This window comes from Adiantum capillus-veneris, chromosome 1 (assembly GCF_014529385.1).
Source record: "Adiantum capillus-veneris isolate H3 chromosome 1, ASM1452938v2, whole genome shotgun sequence".
Taxonomy (NCBI): domain Eukaryota; kingdom Viridiplantae; phylum Streptophyta; class Polypodiopsida; order Polypodiales; family Pteridaceae; genus Adiantum; species Adiantum capillus-veneris.
The window spans coordinates 60,756,102-60,782,054 of record NC_140931.1 but is presented as its reverse complement, the minus strand read 5'-3'; the positions used below and the strand labels follow the sequence as shown (position 1 = coordinate 60,782,054).

General features: G+C 43.0%; 1 protein-coding gene and 1 pseudogene across 2 annotated transcripts in view; both read left to right on the top strand.

Moving 5' to 3' along the window:
• Nucleotides 1–24,782, top strand: part of LOC147464866 (uncharacterized) — a 42,185-nt gene extending 17,403 nt beyond the window's left edge. The window contains exons 2-5 of one of the 2 annotated variants that reach the window (XM_086510326.1): nucleotides 23,485–23,580; nucleotides 23,645–23,734; nucleotides 23,813–23,990; nucleotides 24,080–24,782. In XM_086510326.1, the coding sequence (XP_086366452.1) occupies nucleotides 23,516–23,580; nucleotides 23,645–23,734; nucleotides 23,813–23,990; nucleotides 24,080–24,658 (912 nt within the window). In that variant the 5' untranslated portion in view covers nucleotides 23,485–23,515 and the 3' untranslated portion in view covers nucleotides 24,659–24,782. The remainder of the gene's footprint in view (nucleotides 1–23,484; nucleotides 23,581–23,644; nucleotides 23,735–23,812; nucleotides 23,991–24,079) is intronic. The other variant, XM_086510317.1, reaches the window with a different exon arrangement.
• LOC147464867 (uncharacterized) lies at nucleotides 21,489–22,720 on the top strand (annotated as a pseudogene).
• Nucleotides 24,783–25,953: the final 1,171 nt, after the last annotated feature.

The following is a 25,953-nucleotide window of genomic DNA, read 5'->3' as shown; positions in this document are numbered from 1 at the left end:
GTAAATAGATAATAAGAAAGAAATCAACAAAAAGGATAGATAGTAGTCACACGCTGGTGACAAAGACTGCCCTGTACTCAGTCTCACAACTGGAAGTGGCCATATTAGGTTGCTTCTTGCTCAACCATGAGTACATAAATTGCTGAGCATGAAACAAAAACCACTTCTCGGACACTTGCCTGTCAAAACAACCAACCCAATGTGAGTCCAAAAAAGCATGCAAATCGGGGGGCAATGATTCCCCCTTGGGATAAAACAAGCCCAGATGTAAAGTCATGAATCTGCTGACCTGCGAGACTGCATATGAATATCTGGCTTCATGTTGCATACATAAATGAGGCATTCAACAACAATTTGGTAAAGAGTGACATCGGCAGGATCACTAGCATCATGAAGACTCAATATCAAACGTGTTTCCATGGGAGTGGCAATAGGTTTGGAATCCTGAAGTCCAAACTTACATAGCATTGTCTCTATGTAACTTATCTGACACAAGACAATACCACCATCACACTTCTTAAACTATATACCCAAGTAATGATACAACAATCCCAAATCTTTCATCTTGAAAGTAGCATTCAAATCAGCCTTAAATTCAGCAATATGTCTCTCATTTGGTCCAATGACTAGCAAATCATCCACATAGAGAACCACAATGAGAAGTACATCACCCTCACGTTTTACATACAATCTGCTTTCTGTTGAACTGCTACGGAAGCCTCGTTTGACCAAATGAGTATCGCCTTTTTGATATTAAGCACGAGGAGATTGCTTCAACCCATACAAAGCTTTCTTACATTTGCACACTTTATCCTCTTGTCCTTTCTTGATAAAACCGCGAGGCTGCGTTACATAAACATCCTTAAATATGTCGCCATTCAAGAAAGCATAACAATGTCTGGCTGATGTACATTCCAACCAAAATGACTTGCCAATACACATAGAAAACTCACAGTAGTCATACGACAAGTAGGAGCAAAAGTCTCTTCCTAATCTTGCTGTGCATGACCCTTTGCAACAAGTCGAGCCTTATAGCGATGAATCTCACCATCCGACTTGCGTTTCAACTTGTAAACCCACTTCGTAGCAATGGATTTTTTGCGAGGAGGCAAATCACATGAAGTCCATGTGCCATTTTCTATAAGTGTATCATATTCTGATTATATGGCAGCCATCCAAATTTTTTGGATTCTTTACTTCATCAAAAGATAGAGATTCCTTAACCTCACATAAACTAGACATAGCCAAAGCATAACAATCTAATGCATAAGATGCATGGCGAGAACCTGAACGAGTACGACTAGACAAAGGTGTATCCAATTTACTGTCATGCAAAGTATGCACCAGTCATTTAGGCATACCTCTAGTCTGCTCATTCTCAGCCCTTTCCTCATCAAGTACATCATGTACATATGCATCAGTAATAGGCTGATCTGTAACATTTTCAGAAACCCCCATAGGTTGTATATTTGCCTCATTGGAATTTACATTTGAACTTCCACCACTGAAAGGAGGCAACAAAGTGTCATAAATGTTTTGTGAGCCTTCATTACTATCTCTAGTACATGACGGGAAGGGCTGAATGCAATCTTCTTCAAACACATCATCCCGTGAAACCAAGATATGGTTTGTTTGCAGATGATACAACTTGTAACCTTTGCTTTCAGCACTATAACCAACAAAAATACATTTGACAGCCTTATCATCCAATTTTCTGCGCTGCGTTTGTGACACCAAAGCATATTTTAAACAACCAAAAACACGCATGTGCTCAGTAAAAGGCTTTCTATCATGTAAAAGGCTTTCTATCATGCCATGCTTCATAAGGAGTCATAGACTGCAAAACTTTCATAGGACACCTGTTAAGTACATAAGTGGCACACATGATGGACTCAAGCCAAAACGAATGCGGCAAAGCTTGACTTTTGACCATACATCATGCCATTTCCTAAGAGCTATTTTTTCTCTTAGCAGCACCATTTTGCTAAGGTGTATACCGAACTATACATTGGTGCTTTATTTCACAACTAGCCAGAAATGCATTAAGTTCATGAGACATATACTTTGCTCCTCGATAGGAACGAAGGGTGTCCATAGTACATTTCGAAACATTTACAGCCATAGCCAGAAATTGTTTGAAGCACATAAACACTTCGGACTTCGCTTGAAGCGCATACACCCATGCATGCCTGGAGTAATCATCAATGAAAGTCACGAAGTAAATGTAATTTCCCAAGGATGGAGTTTGCATGGGCCCACAAACATCACTATGCACAAGTTGCAACATGCATGTGGCCCTAATTGAACCTTCCTTTAGAAACTTCGAACGTTGCATCTTATCCAAAAGACAGTCTTCAAAAACATGTTTAACAGGCCAAAGTTTTGCATCTGGAATAGCCTTAGAATCCACAATTGTATTTGCAAATTTCTATCCACATACAAAGTGATCTTATACAGCCCACGGCATAAAATGCCAAATGCAACAATTTCATCACCAAAACTGAGATCATGTACTATACATTTGTCATCCACAAATTTGACTCCAAGACCAAGTGTAGCAAGTGCAGATATAGACAAAAGATTGTTCTTGATCCCAGGTACATACAATGCATCAACAAGTGTGAAAGAACTGCCATTTGCAACAGTAAGCACAATCTTTCCAACTTGTTGAACCGGATAAGAGGCATTGTTGGCATAAGTGACTAAATTCCCATGACGAACAGAGCCAAGAGAGGTAAACAAATCACGATGCAAGGTAATGTGCTTTGTAGCACCACTATCAAAATACCACACATGTGAATCTGCAGCAACTGACATGCATGCATCATGGACAGTAGGATCATAAGTGCACTTTGCACTGAAAGCCCATTCTGCATCAACATCAGCATCACAATCTCCTTTTGCAAAAGACTTAACAATGGATGCATTTGTAATGGAACCAACATTTGTAATGGAGCAACCTCTTTCTTCTTAGCCTTTTTCGGCTTCACCTTAGAACATTGCTTGATCAAGTGATCATTAGCTTTACAGTCGGCAACGCATCTTTTTTTTGCCCTTTTCACTAGAATTCCCAGACAAATTACTGCCAACAGAAGCATTAAAAACAAGTGATTTATGAGTCGCAGAAGAACCATGAGAAGTGGCTACATTTGTTGTTACCGCCTTTTCTGTGAGCAACAATAAAGGCATGTTTGACTGCTCGCTGTCTAAACCTGTTTTTTCTGGAAAGCGACTCTTGCAATAGCAATGTGTATAATGCATTAAGCTTGACAACTTCTGGATTTCCTTGGGTCATAAGTCTTGAAGGACTAGCAAAATTTTGGTAAGAATATGGAAAAGCATCAAGAACAGTTTGCACAAGGGAAGTGTCAGAAATGACTTCGCCTGCATAAATAAGTTGCTCATTGATATCCTCGACATCAGCAAGGAAAGTGTCCATATTATCTTCCTCATGCATAATCTTTGACTCCAGCTCTTTACGCAGCAAAGCAATTTCTGCCTCATTGCGACTTGCATAAAGACCAGCCAGAATATCCCAAGACTGTTTTGCAGATTTCGCTGAATGAATGTGAGGGGTAATAGTGCGCTTCACAGACAACGCAATCAATGCTTGAGCCTTCACATCTTTTACATCCCAACGAGCTTGCTCAGCAATCCTGCCACCAAAACTGTAACATCCTCAACATCGTCTACATCCTCAGAACTAGGACGTACATCAATGCCTTGCACAATATTTCAGACACCCTTTGACACAAGGACATGTTGCATCATATAAGCCCACATAGGGTAATTGTACCCATCTATCCTCAGGAACAAAAATCTTGAACACATCTGTGTTGTTGTCAACCATGTAAATGCTGCCCTTGATGTGAAAACTGCGCGAAAAGAGGAGAAACAAAGTGGGAATAACACATGCTATATAGCACAAACCGTAGAAGACTGTAAGAGACCTGTTATGCAGAAAACGATACTAACAAAAATTCTGCACAAAATGAGGAAATAGCTTGCGCAATATTTCCTGTAGTGGAAACGGAGGCCGAAATGAGCCCGAATAAAAAATATGAGCAGATTGATGCTCTATGAGCTATCCTAGAATGCCAAAGTTGACAGAAATCAGAGAAAGTGAGCAGGCGTGTGCTGGAGCTGCTGACGACTAAGCTCGGGAGGATGCAACTTGCTCTGATACCAATTGTTGGAATTAGGGTTGCAAGAAAACACACACAGCTTGGAGAAGACGAACGAAGCTCAAGGCACATAACAGAGAGTGTATTACTTAGTGTGCAATGAAAAGATAAGATAGACCTAGAGTGATCGTCATATTTATAATGTACGGGGAAAAAACCTCCTAGCGAGGGAAAATTCAAAAAATGCCCCGACAGTCTCAAGTGTGTTCCATACATCACTACCACATGTATACGGTGACAATACCGCTCTCCAAACCGGCTGTCCATTAGGGAAAAATCCAAAACAATGGTGCAAGGACTCCTGTTATATGATGGTACATTGTTAACATGTCCGATCATGGGCATGGCTAGTGCGTCTGCGCAAGTATCCACATGAAAAAACATATCTGGTGTTTGACTCTAGTGCTCCAAATGCATGACCAAGATTGTAGTTGAAAGCAGGGAAGGTGTGCTTGTTAGACTAAATCTTTGATTGACGAAGTCCATCTAAGCACTCAGTTCGCATCGAGAAGCGGATTTTGAGGCAATAGCACTGCCTTGAGCGTCCTTGCTAGATGAGGCACTAGTCACAACTTGCATGCTTTTATATTGTAGTTGTAGCCTCAGAATTAGCAGGCGGATATCTTTTTACGTGTAGATGATTGCACATGCTGGGCGAGGGAAGCGCGTGCCAACTAAAAGAAGAGATTGAAACAAACATTTTTCACTTTAAACACAACTGAGAGAGAGAGAGAGAGAGAGAGAGAGAGAGAGAGAGAGAGAGAGAGAGAGAGAGAGAGAGAGAGAGAGAGAGAGAGGTGGAGCTTCACCTCAGAGCACTGGCCCCAAAATCTTGGTGTCCCTTCCGGTATTTCTTTTATATTTCTTCACAAAGGTACAATTTCTCGGGCTTTTCTCTGTTTCCACCAACTTGGTATATCAGAAAAAGCCCCCATGTTACATATTTAAAGTCCCCTAGCCTTGAAAATCAACTTCAGTGAAAAGCTTCTATTTCCAAAAGCTGGTGCTAATCCTTTGCTACGTCCGTTCTTACAGCCAAGCCACACCAACTATTTTTCTGTTATTTATGGGATGGTCCATATAGTTTGTCCATGTCAGCACGACGACTTGTATGATCTCAGTCAATTGTCCACACTTAGGTTTTGAAGGCCCTAAACTCCTAGGGGTGTTGGCACGTCACCAACTTATGACATACCCCCGTCTTGAAAGAAGAGCGATTGTCCGCAATTGAAGCTGAAAAAACTCAATCTGATTCTTTAGCCCACGGTGCCTTTATGGATACATGCCAATGGCCATTAGTACCAAACAACACATTCTCTAGCCTGCATAACTAGGAAATCTCATCCAATTTGGAACTATTGATGCACTGGATTCATATGCTTCACAAAATACTTTACAAATGACACAGAGTCCACATGTGCAAACACATGACATAAAAAAATCAGATTCAACCAAATGCTCCCTTTACCCGAAGTCTAAGTCGTTCAAAGGGTTCCAAATGCAACCAAACGCTTCCCAGACCGCAGCTTGTGTTGCTCGGAGGATTCTAGTTACAAGCCTGCGTCGTATAGAGGTTTTCAAACAACATTTAAACATAATCAAATAAACTCAATCGGCACCAAGACAAGTTTTAGACAGATAAATTTTACTTCAACAATTTGCAAAAGTATTTTCAAATAGTATTCCAAAAAATCTAAATACAAAGCAAAACTAAAATCAATCAAGGTTGGTTTCTGTTAGTCGAACTCGTAAAACGGTTGGCTTGCCATCCTGGATCAAAGTGATGATTTTGTTCCGGATCTGGATGCATTATCATTCTTGTCGTGCCAAGACATGCCCAATAGAGCGTCGCAATGCCCTAAATTCATGATGTGGAAGTCTACCTTGTGGTGATACCCTTGAATGGTGACAAGAAGATCACTACAACTTGGTATCACCTATAGCTAACTTGGCCTCAATAGCTTCGACAAACTGGTCGTACTCAAAAGTCCATCTACTTGAGAAACTCCTGGTGGATGAAATTTTTGGTGGCTCTTGGATCGAAGAAGATAAGGTCTTTGTGGCCACAAGTCTTTCCATAGGCTTTGCATAATTCCTTGGAAGCATCAGGTACAAAGATGTTGTGAATATGGAACAAGTCCTATTGTGGTTCCTTCTTTCTTGGCAAAAGGTTGCTTTGTAGTTCTATCACTTTTAGGGGGACAGACGTAGGAGGTGTGTCGTCTGAAAACATTCAAAGCGTTTGTCTTCTTGTTGTAGAGTTCCTCATTGATGGGTGGCCGGACGAGGTCGTGCAGACTGAGTCGAGGTGTCGCAAGAATTGCGAGAATTTGTTACAAATCACGGTAATTGTACTTGCTCATTTGCTATTACAAAAAGAAATACCGAAAGGGGCGCCAATCTTTGGGGCCAATCTCTCTAGGCATAGAAGTACGCCAGGCCGTGTGGACTCAATTGAACTGTGATTAAATCTTGTGAAGTGTTTGAAGTAAATCTCTCTCGTGTCACGATAGATTCCAGACTTGGGGTGTAAGTTTGTTACATAGACACAGACTTCCTCGTGGGAAAGGGTCTGCTTCTCGGAAAGCACTCAAAAACATCCTATTTTCTATTCAAAGCTTCTGAAAACCCATCTTTATTCATGTGCTTGAATCTTTATGCGTAAGAGTTCGGATTTCATTCTCATACCAACGAAATATTCCCTATTTGATGCTCCTTGTCACCCATCTTGAGATGCATCAGGAATATCCGTTACCCCATCATATGACACATCAGAGATGTTCGTTCCTGATGACTTTTATCAGTTCTTGTAGATCTACAATTCCCAACTTAACAATTCAAGTGCACATATTTAAATATCTTAATTTCAATTAGATAGAAATAACTCGAAAAATAAGAATATAGTCAACCTAGTAACATCCCTCTGGCTTTTAAATAGTTGTCCTCAATTGAAGTGCTTGGTACATATCTTTCCAGAATCTCGGGATAAGGTGCTTTTTCGTGCTTGGTCATCCAGTAAGCATCCAAAGTAAATTAGTTCTTGAACTTCACCGAATACTTTTGTATAATCTTTTCGGACTTTAGTGGCCGCCCTTGATAATGAATGATCTGCTCCGGTTGGAGTATCTTTCAATTTCATCAACCTTAGGTGGTTCTCAGCAATAAACCGACTTGGAGGGGATTGCACATATTACCGGATTAAACTAACATGGAAAGCATTACGGATCCTCCAATTAGGCGGTAGCTTTAATCGGAATGTCTCATTGTGCACTTAGTCAATTGTCCTAATGGGCCCATAGTAACGGTTGGAAAGTTTTACCACCTTCCCCTTATGAGTCGCTTGTTTCTTTTAGTCTCACCTTCTCAAACTTGAGTAAGACCAATTGACTGACCATAAAATTTAAATTCCATTTATGCTTGTCCGCAACTTTCTCGTGTTTTGCTTGAGAGCCTAGTATTACTCTCTTGACGTGCCCATATGTAGTGTCCATATCTCAGACAAACTCATTTGCTGCAAATATCTTATCCTTAATTAAAAGCAGTGTTATTGGGGAACGCCACCCCATTCGATGGGAACGTCAGAATGGCATTCCGGAGGGGTTTCATGGCCCATAACGGTCAGGAACATTCCGGAGAGGCATCTGATAACGGAACGGCCGGCCCAGAACTGTTGGGAATGGGTAGATTTTCAGATTTAGGTGTTTTATCTTATGAGCCTCCCCCTTATTAAATGCGCCTCTCTCCACCCCTTACCTTCACAACGCACACAAAATTTCAAGGGCTAATCTACCCTCTCGAGTCTCGAGTCTTAACTCTCAAGCTCTAGTCTCTTTCGAGCTTTGAAGTGTAGACTCTAGAGTCTACAAGGCTAAAATCTCTCTCTCTCTCTCTCTCTCTCTCTCTCTCTCTCTCTCTCTCTCTCTCAAGTCTATACGACACACATTTGCCGTAGTAAGGTTGAATGGTCTTCAAATCAAGTTTTTTGTGAGTATTAAAGTCGTCAAAGGACTCTGATACTACTTCTATTCAATCACATAGACCTTAAAATTGCATTATTTTGGTGTTTTTATGCCTCCCGTTCCGCGCCCTTCCGCGGTGATCCCATTGCCGTTCCCGTTCTCGTTCCGCGTTTCGGGTAACACTGCTTAAAAAAGATTGATGGAAGCAAAGGCTTTCCATAAATAATCTCAAAAAGAGCTTTTCCCGTAGACGAATGCACGATATTGTTATACGCGTACTCGACAAGAGGCAAGTACTTTCCTAGTCAGATACTCTATCCAACTGTAGCAGCGCTACAATGTCATTGGCACGAGAGAGACAATTAGTTACAGTTGGACACATTGGACGGACTCTCGCCTGGACAATGACATGTGGCGGAGATACGGATGGTAGTCTAGCTAACACGGGGCCAAATCACCACCACCACCACCACAGTTTGAAGATAGACTTAGCTGGATTGGATATTTTGTGAGACGTTGGTGGCTCTTTATGGTTGTATATATCCGTAGCTGTTTGGAGTCATTAGGATCATCATCTAATTTTTATGGTCGGGCTTCTTATGTCTGGAGTCTTGAGTTTATGCACAACACGTCTGCACCATCCTTGCACACTTGAGCCTCGACACCCTATTGTACTCGTGAGTTACCCGTGAGTTCTGGGGCGTGGAGCTATGTGTGCTGCCATGCCAGAGTCTATAGTGGTTCATTGAGTTAGTCGAGTCCCATGTTATTCAGGTTCTACTGTTGAGTCATTGTGTTTGCTCTGTTATTTATCGTTTTCAGTGTTTTCATTCTGTTGGAGTGAGATTTCACGCACATTGTGCTGAGGAGCACCTATTATAGAGAGCAGGACACATTATCTCCGCTTTAGGTGCTCTCCTTTTTGGCACGCCCAATGGGACCTCAACCGAACTCTCACTCTGTTGTGCCCATAGGTCAAGGAGCTATCTGGTTTAAGCCCTCACTTGTGCTAGTCTAATGGTCTCGGCTAGCATCGTCAGCTTGAGCTTGGTCTCGTCCAGCTTTCCCTCGAGCAGCCTAGTCCTCGACTGGCTTGTCTTGTTCCTCATCCTTGTCTAGTGGAGTCTGGACCAGTGTTGAGTAAGTTGAAGGTCTTTGTGACCAAAGCTTGGGTGGGCTCCTCCTTACTGCGTGCCACATACACGACAGTCAAAAGAGCGACAAAGTCCACTACTGAGTCCTTTGAAGTACTACCATCGGAATCGCCAACCCTTTGTGCCTAGTAGAAGTCCATCAGCCCCGTTACCCTTATCTTCCTACGCGGCTACCTTCACTCCTCAACCAGTTCCTCCCCTCTCAAGTCATTCTTCCTAGTACAGTTCTCACCCACTCGGTTACCACAACCTCTTGAGCAACAAGCTCGGGAGCAGATAGCCATGGGAGCTGACAAGCGTTCTGGCTAAGGTGAACATCAAGGTTCCGGCTTTCAAAGGTCTCTCCACAGAGGATGCAGACGACCATGCTAGGAGATTTGTACCACTTTGCAGGGATAGTGGTCTCAATCGAGAAGACTCCTACCTAGTACTCTTCCCATCAACCTTGGATGGCTTGTACAATCAATTTGCAGAGAACCACTTTACGACTTGGGCCACATTACAAAAGTAGTTCTGTGATGCTTTCAGACCAAGGGACTTCCAAGAGAAGGTTCTGGATGAGTTGGCCAACTTGATGCTCAAGATAAATGAGACCTTTGCAGAACTCATGACCAGAACCAAGTCTTTGGTCGCTAAGATTCCTCAGCAACAAGGTGAATTTATGTTGAAGTGGGTGGAGAAGGCTCTTCCCAAAACTTCTCTCTGACGTGACGCCACTCTCGAGGAGTTTGTCGTGGCTCCTACTAGGATAGAAGGGGCTAGGAAGCTGTTCACCAACTCCCCTCAGGTAGAGACCACCTCAGTCTTTTGGGAAAGTCCTTCTGATCCTTTGACTTCTTTACGTAGGGAACTCGAAGCCCGGAAGTTACAACGAGCTTAGAGATCATTCTTTCTTCGACATAAGAAACCCCCACATCAAGAAGCTTTGGACCAGATCAAGCGGGAGTTGGAGGAGCTCAAGGCTCATCAATAGTCTTAAGGCTATGGTCTGCTGTAGCTCATGCCGTTCTCCCGGGCATCCTCTACAGGGATGCCCACTTTCAAACTTACTGTCTCTTTTGTAAGAGTCTGGCAATGATGACAAGGAGTGCTACTATCTGAAGGGAATGCGACAATCACAACAGAGCCTCGCCCCTACACTTCAACAAGGCTTGCCTCGTGCATCCAATATGGTTTCTCCCTATGACCATCCAAACCACATGCCACCTTTGCTGACAACCCCTCCTATGCCTCCTGTGCAAGGTATGGAAAGCACCTCTCCATCTCATTTTTTTAAAATAATGCTAGTGCCCCTCAAGTCCTCAGAGCTTCTACATCTCAGCTCCCAACCCCATGTAGCAAGAGCAGAGACCACCTCGTCCGCTACCTCGCCCGTGCAATTGCCCCATTTTATGCTACAGGTGTGGGGAATATGAGCATTACCAAAGCAAGTGTCCCTTGCCCGAAAAGGGTCTCCGCCTTGCCTTCGTTGCCCCGAGGCTAAGGGTCACTACAGTAAATATTGTCCCAAACAACGGGCATCCATGTCTTCAACCTCAGTCCTAACCAACAAGAGTTCACATTTTTGAAGATCAACGTGATTGCGGTAAGCACTATTCCTCAACCGTCATCTTCTACACATGTGGTTACCCCTAAGGATAGGGTACTACCAAGTGGAGGAACCCACTGGTGTCCTCACTAGGTCACAACAAGCAGCCTTAGGCTTCAGTCTTTTTGAAGTTCCAACTCTTCCATTTCCTCCTCAACAACCTAGTCCATCTGCAACATCTGACAAGCCACCCGCCGGTGCCAATAGCTGACCGATCTTTATGCTATCTGAGATTGATGGGGCCTTCTTGGAAGTAGTACTTGACTTGTAGCAGGTCAAAGTACCAGGAAGCCTACAACAGAGACTATCATGAAGAACACCTTTCAACAAGTCCCTTTACGACATGCTAAAGCTGGATGCAAATCTTCAAAGTGACACTCTTACAGTCATTCATTCGCTGTACCTTGGTGCAGGGTCCAGTGGCGGGCACCTCCCAGTGCAACCCTCTCAGTCTTACATGATTTCATATCCCTCTACTCTCCTATTCATTACAAGAGTTCTCGTCTAACTATGTCTATTTGGGGGCAAAATGTTTTGTGTGTCATTGTTGATGGGGGATTTGGCATCAACCTCATGCCTGAATTCACTATGTTGGCATTAGGTCTCCAGCCTACTAGGCCCGCCCCATTCACAGTGACTTTGACCAACCAAAGAACCATTTATCCCCTGGGTAGAATCGACAAGGTATGTCACAGGACTTGGGTACCTCAAGCCGAGAATCGGGCACGACACACGAGAGAATTACTTAAAATACTTTACAAATTTAAAATCACAATTCAATTTGGTCGACACGTTCCGGCGTGGTTCCGTGCCTAGGGAGATTGGCCCCAAAGATTGACGCCCCTTTCGGTATTTCTTTTATATTAATGATTGATCCAAGTACAACTCCCGCGGGTCTTTGGCTCTGAGACTCTGCGTCGAGATTCTCTGAAGAGTGAGGCCCTTGGGTCCTTTTTACTCTTACAAGGGATGCCAAAAGCAGATCCCCAAAAGTAGTTAAACTCAAAAGCAATTTGTTCAAAAGCCTCTAACTCAAAAGCAAAGAGTCCCAAAACGCAACTTGCCCTCAAACACTGCCAAAAAAGAACCAGCACAGTTGACGGAATTGGGTATTGTCTTGTCACGTCGGCAGCCAGTGTGAAAAGAGAAAATTCGGACAATCTTCTACGTCAGCTTGTCATCGCGTTTTACGGGATTCCATACTGTTGCCACGTGGCATTTTGTCGCAGGGTCATTGTGTGTGTGTGTGTGTGCAAGTAGTGTTGCCACATCATCATTTTGTGACATTTTATGACACACCCCCCTTTTGAAAGAATTGTAATTGCCCTCGATTATGCCTACAAAATCAGACATAAGCCATAAATTAGTTCAGTGGACACTAACTCTAAGTACCGACGCACTAGACGACAAGAGGACAGTCACATCACATCACATCACATGACAGATTAAATCAATCATAGAAAATTTCATTCCAAATCTCAGACCATGACTGCCAATAACGTATTTAGTAATCGCATCTAGATCCATCCCGGACCTCACTGATGTCGAATTAATTAATCCTGAGATTTTTCACTCAAGCACTATTGTGTGTGGGTAATCATTCGTCTCAAGCACGCGTGCGAGTAATCATTTTTGGGGATCCCAATCCATCACTAAATTCATACTGAACAGAGTGGTTCAATCATTCGGTTCTAGTTGTGTGGCCATCTCATCTCGTAGGAACTCTTGATGCGCTCACGACAATTGGATTGAATTAATCGTGATTCAATATTCATGATTCATTATCGGGTTCATTCGGAAGTTGTCACTGCTCCAAAATCATCATCATCTCATTCTTAATCCTATTATTTGTTGTCAGGTTCATCTGGAGCATTCATTGCTCCGATTTCGTCATCCATTGGTTTCACCTATTATCCGCACACAACTAGCAAGTTCTTCTAGAGAACATTAATAATCTCATACATAAATCATCTTTGGAAATTTCTATTTTCAAAGTTCTTCATTCACACACTTAGGTCATACTGAACACAATGTTTCAATCATCTAGTCATCTCCTCTATCCATAAGTCTTGATGCATCTAGATCCCTGTGTAGCCATCTCATCCTGTAGGAACTCTTGATGCGCTCACCACAATATCCAATCACCTCATTCATATGGGAATCTTGATGCACTAGAATCATTCAACATGCGTCATCATCCATTCATTCAAATTCATCATTCTTGCTAACCATGGGGTTCCAAACAAGGGACTGTCTCAGGCGCTCCTCCGTGCAAGTAGGCTGGTGCTGCTCCAGGCCTCTCCGTAGCCGCCCTTAGGAGCGGAGCAGACTCACAGAGAAATGGTCCTCCAGTCTCCTGCTCCGGCCAACTTTGCGCATCCTTATGAAAATCCATCCGATTGAAGGTCTCCAAGGGCTTCTAGCCTGAGGCACTCTAGCACTAATCCACTGAAGAAAAAACTCCTTCCAAGGCTCCTCCCTTGGAAGCAATCCTCTGACAACAAACTTCTCAGTACTAGCAAAATTGTGCAAAAGAACACACCTCCCTGAGAACAAGGTAGAGTGGTGACCTGCCAGGCCACTTTTGCCCGGGCTATCTGAGTGTCTCGTTGTGACCAAAGGAAATTCCTGATCAGCCTCTCTACCTGGTTGATGCAGGAACTGCAAATGTGATGTACCACAGAGTAGCCAACAACACCTGGTTGGCTACTACCAACTCTGTTTTGCCAAAGAAACTCGTGAAGAGCTCCGGTGTAACCAGTCCTCTTGATGGACAAGAGGGGGCAATCTGTTGCTCAAGAGACAAGTCCAAACCAACTTGACAGCCCAAGTATCGAACTGCAATCCCTGGGGGTATCTATCTGAAACCCTCACACCTGGCAGCCAATAAGGTGTAGGAGCACTACCAACCGAGAAAGCCACTATCTTTCTCCAGTTGATTACTGCGCCTGATGAACAACAAAAAGTCTCAAGAGCGTACTCACACTTGTGAAGGTTGGGCTCCTGGCCCTCCAAGTACAAAGCTTAGTCGTCTGCAATCTCAGCATCCAGTAGCTTGTCGCCCTGATTAGGGAGCGCTAAGCCACGAAGACCAACTTGCTGTGAAACCAAAAATCTGCTCATCGCCTCAGTATAGAAGATAAAGAGGAAGGAGCCAAGAGGGCAGCCGTGTCTGACCGAACGTGTGAGCATGAAACGATCACCTCTACCACCTGCCAAGAGTACCTGACTGTGTGCCCGTCTGTAAAGAGCTGGCACACGTCTGATCTAGGCATTTGAGAAGCCCATCCTGCGTAGATTGCCCTCCAAAAAGTCCCAATCAACTCTTATTGTAGGCCTTCTCAAAATCGAGAAGTATCACCAGATCCTCACCATGGAGGCGTGTGAGGGCAGATGACTCCCAAAAAGTAAAGATGTTGTCAAGGATACTACACTCCTTGACAAAACTTGTATGTGTCCCATGATTGGTCTCTTACTTTTCATGTGCATACGGATTTGAGCCAAACGATTGTGGATGTTGTGCTGACTCAACCTAGCAAGGAGTTCAACCTGGATAGGCCCATTCACTATGCAAGTCGGTTGCTTACTAAAGTGGAGCACAACTATAGCACGGCAGGAAGGGAAGGTTTGGCTATTGTGTATGCTTTACAAAAATTTCGTCACTATTTATTAGGGGTCCACTTCACAATTATTACTGATCACCATGCTCTGTGCTATGTGCTTAACAAGCCGCAAGTTGCAAGTCGAGTGTGGCGGTGGTTACTTCTATTTCAGGAGCTCGATATCGAGGTGGTCTTCGTCCCGGCAAGCATCACGTTATGGCTGACCATCCCTCTCGCATTCAAACAAGTGAGAAAGCTATAGGGATTGCGGATGACTTTCCAGATAGTAGTCTCTTTAAGGTGGATACAACTCTGGAATGATACGATGATGTCTTGCATTTTCTCTCCACTGGCTGTAGCCAGAGAATGCATCTCCCTTGCAAAAGAGAAGATTGCTATTCAAGCCTCGACCATTTACTCTGATTGGAGGCCAGCTCTACAAGCTAGGGCCGGATGGTGTTCTGAGGCGGTGTGTCTTCCCCCATGAAATTGAGCATATTCTTGAGGATGTCCACAATGGTCCCATTGGTGTCCATTATCCTGGTCACATCACCGCCCAAAAAATTCTATAAAGTTGTCACGTGACACATCCAACCCTATGTGTCCATGGACAAGCTACAACATGATCAGGGTTCAGTCAGTCTACTCAGTCTAGATTTAGAAGTGATTTGGCACTTTTGTGAGTCTATTCGTAGACCGTGCATGCCCAGTCATGTAGTAAAGATGCATATCCTCTGGTTGCACACAGCATGATCATCAGTATTCCCATCAGAATCCATCAGATTCCATCAAGGGAATTTTCAAGTGCATTTAGCCTATTTTCTCTAATTTTGACATTTTTCACTTATTATTTTTAAGTGAGTTTCCAACAAAAGTAGGTAGGTCAATTTTGCTAAGAAAATATATAAGCAAACCAAAGCTAGCATTCTTTGGCAGATGAGCAAGGAGCACAACAGGTTCTCAGGAAGCAGGTACCCCTTCTATCTCAGCAAGACCTCTCCAAGTTCCTTGGCGAGCCCAGAACCTCCCATCGCCTAGCGTTTTTGGCATCGCTGTCATCTCCCCCCTAGCCTTGGCGTTTTCAGCCCTGCCAACATCGCCAACAGTCCCAACCAGCCAGCGTTTTTGCTAACGCTACAGAAGGACGTCAGCATTTTCTATTTTCAGCCAATTATGCAGCAGATAGTTAGCATTTTCAGCATGCATGGATAGCAGCAGATTCAGCCTTAGACGTTGCAGAAGAACCTCATTTTCAGCCCTCAAAAACGCAGCCAAAACAGTCATTTTCAGCCACCGAAAACAGTCCCAGATTTTCAGCCATAGCGTGTTTTTAGACAGCAGATAGAGGACTGCAGATTTCAGCCCTAAAGTCGTCGTCGTCGTCATCCCTGTCGTCGTCATCGGCATAGTCCCAAGTTGCATCAGTCCATTGCATCGTCATTGTACCATCTTGTGCAATCATAAGTAGACCACTCTTGCCGACGAGAGTGGGGCCTTCGGAGGAGGGTTTTACAACGTCTCTTGTGTCGTATCCCTCTTCTCTCTCTATCTCTCAGTCTCATACACTTGCACGCATAGTGTTCATTCACTTTGTTTGTGATCATAGGAATTTTCATTAAGAACGGAAGGCTCTCCCTTCCATAAGAACTAAAAGGAACCTTGAGCACAATTCGGAGCACTCATCTTGAGCAAAGCGCAAACAATCATTCCGCTGCACCTTACATTGGTATTAGAGCTTTGGAAGTGTTCTGTATCACTCAAGAACCACAAGAACCACAAGAACCACAAGATTTTTTTTGCTTGTTGTGGTTGCACGAACCCAAGTTTGCTTGGGCGTGTCGATTCCTAATCGTGTTTTGAAGAGTGACAGGAATCCCAGGAAAGAAGGGCTTGTCCAGCCTCCCCTTGTGTCTCTTTTCACTCATTGAGAGTGCCACAATTACCAGTTTTTGACCATTGGGTCCTTACCAAAGTCAAATAAAAAAATTTGGCAATTGTGCCACCCTAGATCGACGAGCCGGGAGCGGATGGCCATGAAACTTTCCATGGGCAAGGAGAACCTCTAAATCCATGTCCTTGAAAAGTTTCATGGGCATCGCAAAATCACCAATTTTTGCCTATTGGGCCCTTAACGAAGCCAAAACGAAAACACCCTATACTGACAAGATGGGAGCGGATGGCCATGAAACTTTACAAGGGCAAGGAAAGCACCTAAAGCCTTGCCCCTAAAAAGTTTCATAGACATAACAATTCGTCTCGATGGACTATGGTGGTGAGGCGGTCCGGGGCGGGCAATAAGAAGAGCAACCTCTAGACACCCTTCAAGGCTCCCGTGCTGCTCAATGGGGCTGGGGCACAACACAACACAAACCAAAACAACAAACCCACAGCCAAATCCCAACTACACAAGGGGCACCACCTAGTTTAAGAGCGAACTAGGACGCAAAAGAGGAGAATCGTTAGAGCAACCCACAAACAAGCAAGGAATTTACACTAACCCTAACACCAATGGAACACTCACACACTAAAACACGAGAGAGAGAGAGAGAGAGAGAGAGAGAGAGAGAGAGAGAGAGAGAGAGAGAGAGAGTGCTCGGGCTGCTTTGAAACGTATCGGCAATGATCAAGCAAACACAACTATATATTTAAGAAAGAGAGAGAAAGGGGGAGGGGATGCTTGTTGCATTAATACCTTCTTACAAATCTGTCATGACAAATCAAAGTGAGATTAGTATTTGTTCAACATAGCTTGCGTAAATTTCACCACAACACATCACAAGAAAAGCCACCCCAATCACTGTCTTAAAGCCAAGGGAGTCCTCTCCACCCTGTCGCCCTCTTACAGTATGTGGGATTTATGGCTAGATTGATGACAACACCAGAGACAAGCTATCAAGAACTTAACAAAAAACACCAAGACACTTACGCATCATTGTTGTCCATTACTTCACGTTGGAAGGGAGACAAAGTATCCAAGCTTAGTCCAAATCCACCCTCCTTGATTCAGCAAATGTTGGGCTTACACTAGTAGGAGAAATGATAGATTTCCTACTCTCAATTGAATGATCACTCTCTCTCTTACAATGGCATAGAGTTCCCTTGCTAATCCCCTATTACAACACATGCACATGCATAAGACAATGAGCTTCCACTCAAGAGCTCCTTCTAGAGAGGTTGAGCTTGGCTTCTCAAGCTATAGCATACTGCTCTTGCTTATGGCTCCCCCCCTTTTTGTGCTAGCTACACCCTCCTTTTATAGCAATTTTGAAGGCTAGGGTTACTCCTCTAACCATGGTTGGGTTAGAATTTCAGCAATTTATCTAATTTCTTTTGCTTGGAATTATCAAGAAGTTGGTGATGAAAGAGAGAGGAGAGAAATGGAGGTGATAGGACTTTTCATAGTGGGTTAGTGTTAGTAGAGTTAGTATTAGTTTACAAATGGAATTGGATATTTACAATGGGAGTATCCATGTAAGATACAAATAAGGAAGAAAAACTCTTAAGAGGTAAGAAAAGGTGGATTTCTTACAAGGTTGATGCTCCAAGTGTCTTAAGTAGGGCCAATTTTGACGCTTGTTGACGGTCCACTAGCTTTGACGGTACATTTTTTCTCCACTCTTGACCTTCCTTGAGAGACAAGGTATTTGAAGCTGAGTAATCAACCACCATGATGCTGTCTTTTAAGAGAAGAGGCTGAATTTTGTGGTTTTTTTGATAGATATGGGTAATTTGGAGGAGGAAAAATGAGACTAAGTGGTCAATTTTGGAATGGAATTGTGTGTGGGAGGTATGAGTTCACCATGGTTTCTCTTATTCTTCAAGGTTGAGGAGAAGGTGAGTAGGGTGCAGAGAGGAGTGGTGAGAGAGGTGGAAATGATGAGTGGAGAAGTGTGTGTGAAAGAGGAAAACGATAAAGTGGAAGAGAGAGTGTGGCTGCATAGCATGGGAAAACTGGGCTCCACTAATAAAATCATAGCTCACAGCTCGTAGCTCAAAAAAATATGAAAAAATTTGAGACAAAAGTTCAGCCCACGAGCTAAAACTTTTGTTTGTATCACCTTTTCAAATTCGGAGAGCAAGTGAACTTTAAAAATTCAGCAAAACCGACCGTTTTTTTCCACTGCACAAGGTCCTTGTGGGGTCCTTCTTTGGATGATTCTTTTGAATACCTCCAAGAGTGAGCCCTCCATAGTGCATGTATGCATGCCACCTATCCTTGACCTTATTTGGTAGGTCTATAATTGAAGATATTGTTGAGATTATGATATAAGTGAATAGTACAACTAAGAAAATCAAATATTGAGGGGTCTAAAAAATATGTACATGTCAAATATAAATAATATAAGTGGAAAAAATATAAAGGGGTCAAAAGAAATCTCTCTCATTATGAAGCTACCATAAAAAGATAAATATTTTTGGTGTTCTAATTTTTTAGAAAAAAACAAAATAGATGTAGGAAGGGAAAAATCACAATAGTGAAAAACTATACACATAAATAAAACTAGTTTTTTTGGATTTTTGTTGGGGTGGAGTTACACCAAATATAAGAGAAGGTTACATGAAAATATTTCTATATGGAATAAAGAGTATGAAAAATGGTAAGAAAAATTGTGGTAACGGTGAGGCAATATACAGAGCATAAATAACACACACCTAGGTACAAATATTTAAATAAATACCAAAATAATTATGATTTTTTTTAAAATTTAGGCCCTATATACAAAGAAATATTTACATACGCATGGGCCATAATATACTTATATTTTTTATTTTTTTGGCTCAACTAGCCCAATGACTAGCTAATTGAGGGTTTTTTATTTCAGTAAGGAGATATGGGAAAAGTCCCCTAACTCACACACACCTATATACAGTGAAAGGGTGAGGGTAACCACAGTGTTTGAGTGATTTGATAGGGTGAGATAACTCACTATGGCAATTACAGAGAGCCGAAAAACGGCTATCAGTGGTAGAATTGCCAGTTTTCTACCATTGGGTGCTTAGGGAAGCCAAAACAAAAAAAATGGCGATTGTCCTACCCTGGACCGACAGTACGAGAGCGAATGGCCATGAAGCTTTGCAGCGGTAACGAAAGCACCTAGTTTTCTGTCCTTGCAAATTTTCATGGCCATCGCAATGTGCCGCAACGGTCTATGGTGGCATAATTGCTAGTTTTTTACCATTGGGTCCTTAGTGAAGCCAAAACAAAAACAATGGTGATTGAGCCACCCTAGACAGGTGAGATGGGTTTGGATGGCAATGAAACATTGCTAGGGTAGGCAAAGCACCTAAATCCTCGCCCCTAAAAAGTTTCATGACCATCGCAATCTGTATCGACGGTCTATGGTGGCACAATTACCAGTTTTTTACCATTGGGTCCTTAGCGAAGCCAAAACAAAAAAATTGGCGATTGTGCTACCCTAGATCGACAAGACGGGAGCGGATGGCCATGAAATTTTGCAAGGATAGGGAAAGCACCTAAATCCCTGCCTCCAAAGTTTGATGCGCATCGAGTTTGATCCGCATCGCAATCCATCACCATGGGCTACGGTGGCACAATCGCGTGTTTTTACCATTGGGCCCTTACTGGAGCCAAAACAAAAAAAAATGGCGATTGTGCCACCCTATACTGACGACACGGGAGCGGATGTCCATGAAACTGTGCACGGGCAAGAAAAACACCTAAATCTCTGTCCCTAAAAAGTTTCATGGGCATCGCAATTCGTCTCGACGGTTTACAGTGGCACAATCGCCAGTTTTTCACCATTGGGCCCTCAGCGAAGCCAAAACAAAAAAACTGGAGATTGTGCCACCCTAGACCGACGAGATGGGAGCGGATGGCCATGAAATTTTGCAAGGGTTGGCAAAGTACCTAAATCCCCACCCCTGGAAAGTTTCATGGGCAACCCAATCTGTCTCGACAGGCTACGGTGGCACAATCACCAGTTTCTGACCAGCGGGCCTTTAGGGAAGCCAAAATGGAAAAATTGGCGATTGTGCCACCCTAAACCGGCAATACGGGAGCGGATGGCCATGAAACAACGCAGGGGCAGAAAAATAACCTAAATGCCCGTCCCTGAAAATTTCATAGGGATCACAATTCGTCTCGATAGTCTACGGTGACACAATAGCCAATTTTTTACCATTGGGCCCTTAGCGAAGCGCAAAACAAAAAATTGGTGATTGTGCCACCCTAAACCGACGAGATGGGAGCTGATGGCCATGAAACTTTGCAGGGGCTAGAAAAGCACCTAAATACCACGCCCTACAAACTCTTGTGGGCATCGCAATCCGTCTCGACGTCTACGGTTGCACAATCACCAGTTTTTTACCATTGGACCCTTAGCAGAGACAAAACAAAAAAAATTGCGATTGTACAACCCTAGACCGACGAGACGGGGGCGGATGGCCAGAGAACTTTTCACGGGCAAGGAAAGCACCTTAATCCCCACCCTGGAAAACTTTCATAGACATTGCAATCCGTCTTTACTGTTTACGGTGGCACAATCGCCAGTTTTTTACCATTGGGTCCTTAACGAAGCCAAAACGAAAAAAATGTCGATTGTGCCACTCTAGACCGAAGAGAGGGGAGCGAATGGCAATGAAACATTGCAAGGGTAGGGAAAGCACTTAAATCCCCATCCCTCAAAAGTTTCATGGTCATCGCAATCTATCTCGAGGATCTACGTTGATACAATTTCCAGTTTTTTATAATTGGGTCCTTAGCGAAGCCAAAACAAACAAGTGATAAAATCACAAGGCATGTGCCTTCAAGTAGATATAATAGAAAGAAAAAGTATATTTAATAAAAAACAATGTAGTCATAATTTCTTCAAAATATATATCACAGTGCTAACTATTGAACGTGGACTATCTAAGATACAAACACTATCTTTAAATTTCTATGTAAATAAGAAGCTATCAATCACACACAAGGCTATCAATCACACCCTCTCTTCCATAGCCCCTCTCTGCATCCTTCCTCTTCGTAATTTGGCCTGGCAATGGACATTGCCCCTCCTCTGCCACCCGCTCATGGTGGTTATGCGTCTCCACTTGCTAAGCCCACGGGCAAGTCCAATGCGGTGCAAACAACAGCAAATCTCGAGTACTCCGCCTTCCTAGTGATCGTCGACCTCTTGGATTTTTCAATGAGGACATAGGTGGCCCCATTGTCCACCGCCTTAGGAATGCCTCCTCCTATGAGCTTAAGATTGAGCCAACTCCCTTCTCTAACATAATTTTTTTGACAATTACCATTTAATTTGCACTAATTACAAAAGCTGAAAAGAGTGTTTTCTTAATAAAAACTTAATGGAAATTTTGGCAATGCTTTTTAAGCTCATAGTTTGATTGTCCTTAGTAATTCAGATTGCATTATCTGGGCAATAATCAACTTGGCTGTCTCCTATTGGTTTTTGTGAAGTGTGATGTCTGCCTGCCTTGACTGGGGCACTGATGGCAGCTTGGGTGATGATGACAAGGGCGAAAACTGCCATGGGAGCAGCGAAGAGTCTTTTCGAACCACAAGCCCTGTTTCTATGCTACAACTTTTCAAGAGGAAACCATTGTGTGTCCTTCAGCTTCCGCCTTGACATGTCCCCTGCTCCTGGGCGTGCGCGTAGCAAACGATGTTTCACTGTTGTTTGCCTCTGGAATACACGAATTCTCTCCCTTGAAGTCTCGGAAAGCCTTCTGGAAACTGCCTCCACCACATATGCCATTCAAGCTGCATCATCTGAGTCCAATGTCTACAACACATACTACGACTATGATGATGGCAATGACGATGAAGATGAAGGCAACACGCCCTTCTACCAAACTCCTCAACCCCAAGCCTAAGAAAACCAAGGTGGAGGATGCTACCCCAGTAAGGAAGTGTCTTCATTGTGCTACACAGAAGACGCCGCAATAAAGGGCGGGACTGATGGGGCCGAAGAGTCTATGCAATTAGTGTGGAGTGCGGTACAAGTCGGGAAGGGTATGCAACGAATATAGGCCCGCTGCAAGTCCTACATTTGTAGAGAGTGTGCACTCAAATTCACACAGGAAAGTGCTGGACATGAGAAGGAAAAGAGTTGATAGCATTGGGCATGAGAGCCAAAAGAATAAGGAGAATAAGCATAGGCATCGGTGGGGAGATAGTAGTGCGTGTGACCATGCCGCATTAAAGGTGGACGTGAATACAAATGCGTTGGCTCCGCCGGAGGAGACAAAGGTAAGTAGGAGTGAATAGAGAGGAGATGTGGATAGACATGGCTACCATCAGAGTTTAGAGAGTTTGATCCATAGAGTTTAGAGAGTTTGATTAGCAGAGTAAAGAATAGTGGCACGGCTAACATCAACATGAAGATGTGTCCTACATTGCTTTGAAGGGAGATTGTGTTCAGATATATTTTGTTCCTTTGGCAAGCCTCAACACTAACGCCTACAGATGTTCCCACAGCCCTCCTCACACTCACACCACCTCTCAAGGCTCTACATGCAGTGCATCCCATTCACCTGAAGGGTGATCCCAAACCCCTCATCACGGTTACACACAAAACAACACCGCGTCATGGATGCACCCTCCCTTGCTTTGCCCGCATGTAGTGGAAAGAAGCCCTCATCCTCATTCGTATGCCTTGTTTATTCCAATGCGAGATGCAGACAAGCCCTCACAAAATCCCATCTCCCTTCACCTGCAGGGTACTCAATCGCTACCTCCCTAGCATCATACATCCTCTGGCTCCACGAACTGTTCAATTTACCTAGAGAGAGAGAGAGAGAGAGAGAGAGAGAGAGAGAGAGAGAGAGACTGTCTGTAGTCCATCACTCGCTTTTGCTATCAATAGCATTGTAATTTGTCACACACTATCACTGTCCCTGTGTCCGCCTGCCATTTTCTGTCGGGCACTGCAACACGCGTACACACTTCAAGTTCTTTGGCGCACACACCCTGCATTGAATAGGTCTGCAGCACATACAATGCTATATAACCCCTTCGACATTGCGTTGCAGTTAATCTTGCTGATGGAGGAGCACGCACGGGATGCTGTATTTTGAAGATTTTAACATGCTGACCTGCAATTACATAATATACCCCTATGTTGAAGGGTAAATCCTTACATGTTATTTTTAACTTTTTGTGGTATTCCTAGCTAATTGTTATTTTTTGTAGAGGACATTGGAGTCTTATTATCTTCAATATTTTGGAGAAAGATATTATATTTATGAATTCATTGTCAAGTATCCATGGGAGAAGTAAACTGTAAGTATGAAGTATGATCTATGCTTGATGGCCCATTGTTTTCTATTAGTAGCTTTTTGATTTAGTGTCTTCTTGCAGTGCTGCCAAACTTATTGTTAGTTACCTGAGTACCACAAATAAGGATTACAATATAGAAGGTTTCAAGTACTACAATAAAAAAGTGCCCTTACAAACAGACTCAACATCTTGTGGATGGAGGGTGCTTGCCAATGCATGGAGATATCTTGAGGCAAGGTGCAGGATGACTACACTCACTGTAAGTGTGTGGCTCATGTATTTATTTTGATTTCTTAACTATGTATGTATGTACTCATGTCCTTTAATTTCTTTTTCTATTTGTTTCAGTTGCATGACTATCCAGAGTCTTGGGTCACGTGGGTGAGGGACAAGTTTGTTTCTATGGTTTTGGCAAGATCAATAAACCCAAATGATCCAGAATCTCCTTTGCCACCAAAGAAAGGTAGAGTCACCAAGGGTTTGGATGCAAAGAAAATGGATCAGAAGAAGAAAAGTCATGCAAAGAAGATCCATACAAAGAAGAGCTATGTCGAGAAGAGTCCTGCCAAGGGGAAGAGTCCCACCAAGAAGACTGCCAAGGGAAAGAGTCCCACCAAGAAGAAGAGCCCTGCAAAAAAAAGAGCACATACAAAGGGCCATCCATTCCACTCACCATTGAAATTCAAGGTTCAAAAGCGTCGTACAGTTAAGAACAGTAAGGGGGAGGCACCTAGCTCACCTTTCAAGCTACCATTCATGTTTCCAAACAAGGTTGCCAAGTCACCCAAGCCAGTCACTCCTCAGGAGCCCAAAGCACCAACCCCTCCCAAGTCACTCGTGCCAAGCCCTGAGGAGCCCAAGTCACCACCACCGCCCACTCCTGAACTTTCACCCCCTTCTGAATACAAAAGAAAAAGGGGTCTCTGAGGATGCAAAATCCTCTTAGGCAAAAAGAAAAGTGGAGTTTCATGATTGATTACTCCACAAAAGCTATGTACACTTTTGTTCATTTTGTCCATATGAACATATATATACCCTTTGGTGATTCATAATTTTGTACTTCAAATACTTAATACCAACTATCGATTCTTAAATGTGTATCATGGTGTCATGTAAGTTTAAAACAACGTAAATAATGATCACAATAAGGTAGAGAAATGATAAATATATTTGCAAAATGCAATGATTACAATATTGAACTTGTTTTCTCAAGTCCTTGCAAGTGGCTCAAATACAACTCTTTTTGGGGGAAGGCATGTGATGCAAGAGGTTGAATTCTCCATCCTTGTGCTCACCACAATTTTATCCACTTTGAATCTATACTTAGGAGATGTCTCATCAAGAAACTCAAGAGATTCTCTAACATCATGTAGTCTCCAATTTGTTGTTACTATCAGGCTTCTATACTCGGTGTGTGGATGGACTGTGACCTTTGGTTCAAACTTTGGACAATTTTCCTTCAGAGTCGAGAGGAACCCAGCTACCTAATTTTCTTCTCCATAACCTATAGTCGTAGCCCAGAACTAATGATTGACGACATAGTTGATATGAGATAGACATAGAATTTGGGCTTACTCTACAACTAATATTATTACCAATATGGAAAGTTTCTTTGGTGCTCCATCCGTCTCCAAGTACATTATCCAGTTCAGTCATAGAAAGTCTTCTATTAAGCCACATTGTCTTTGTCCTCTACAAGTCCATTGTTTTGAAACATGCCACAAAGACATGTATAGGCAAGAACCATTGAACTTTAATCCTTCTTGATATCCTGCCCGGAGACATAGCTTTAAGGATGTCTTCTTTGATCTTGGATTTGAAGCTTGATATAGTACATGCATCAGAGCTTCCTAGTCAAGTGAACTTATGGTGGGAATGGGTAATTGATGTAGTTCTCCATATACACCTTCTCGTGATGGAACTTTGTAGTTCTCCATATACACCTTCTCGTGATGGGTAATTGATGTAGTTCTCCATATACACCTTCTTGTGATGGAACTTTGTATTCTGCAAAATAGACAAACAAATCCATTGTTTTGTAAAAGGAAGGTGGCTTGTCAACATACATAGCATCTGCAATCCCTTTATGCATTGCTTTGAACGTCCCACATAAACTCTCCACAAGCTGCCATTCCGCAGCTGTTGAAGGAAATATATCTGGAATGGAATCAAAAAATGAGAAAAACAATGGGAGAATGAAAAATTCATTGTATCAAATAGAA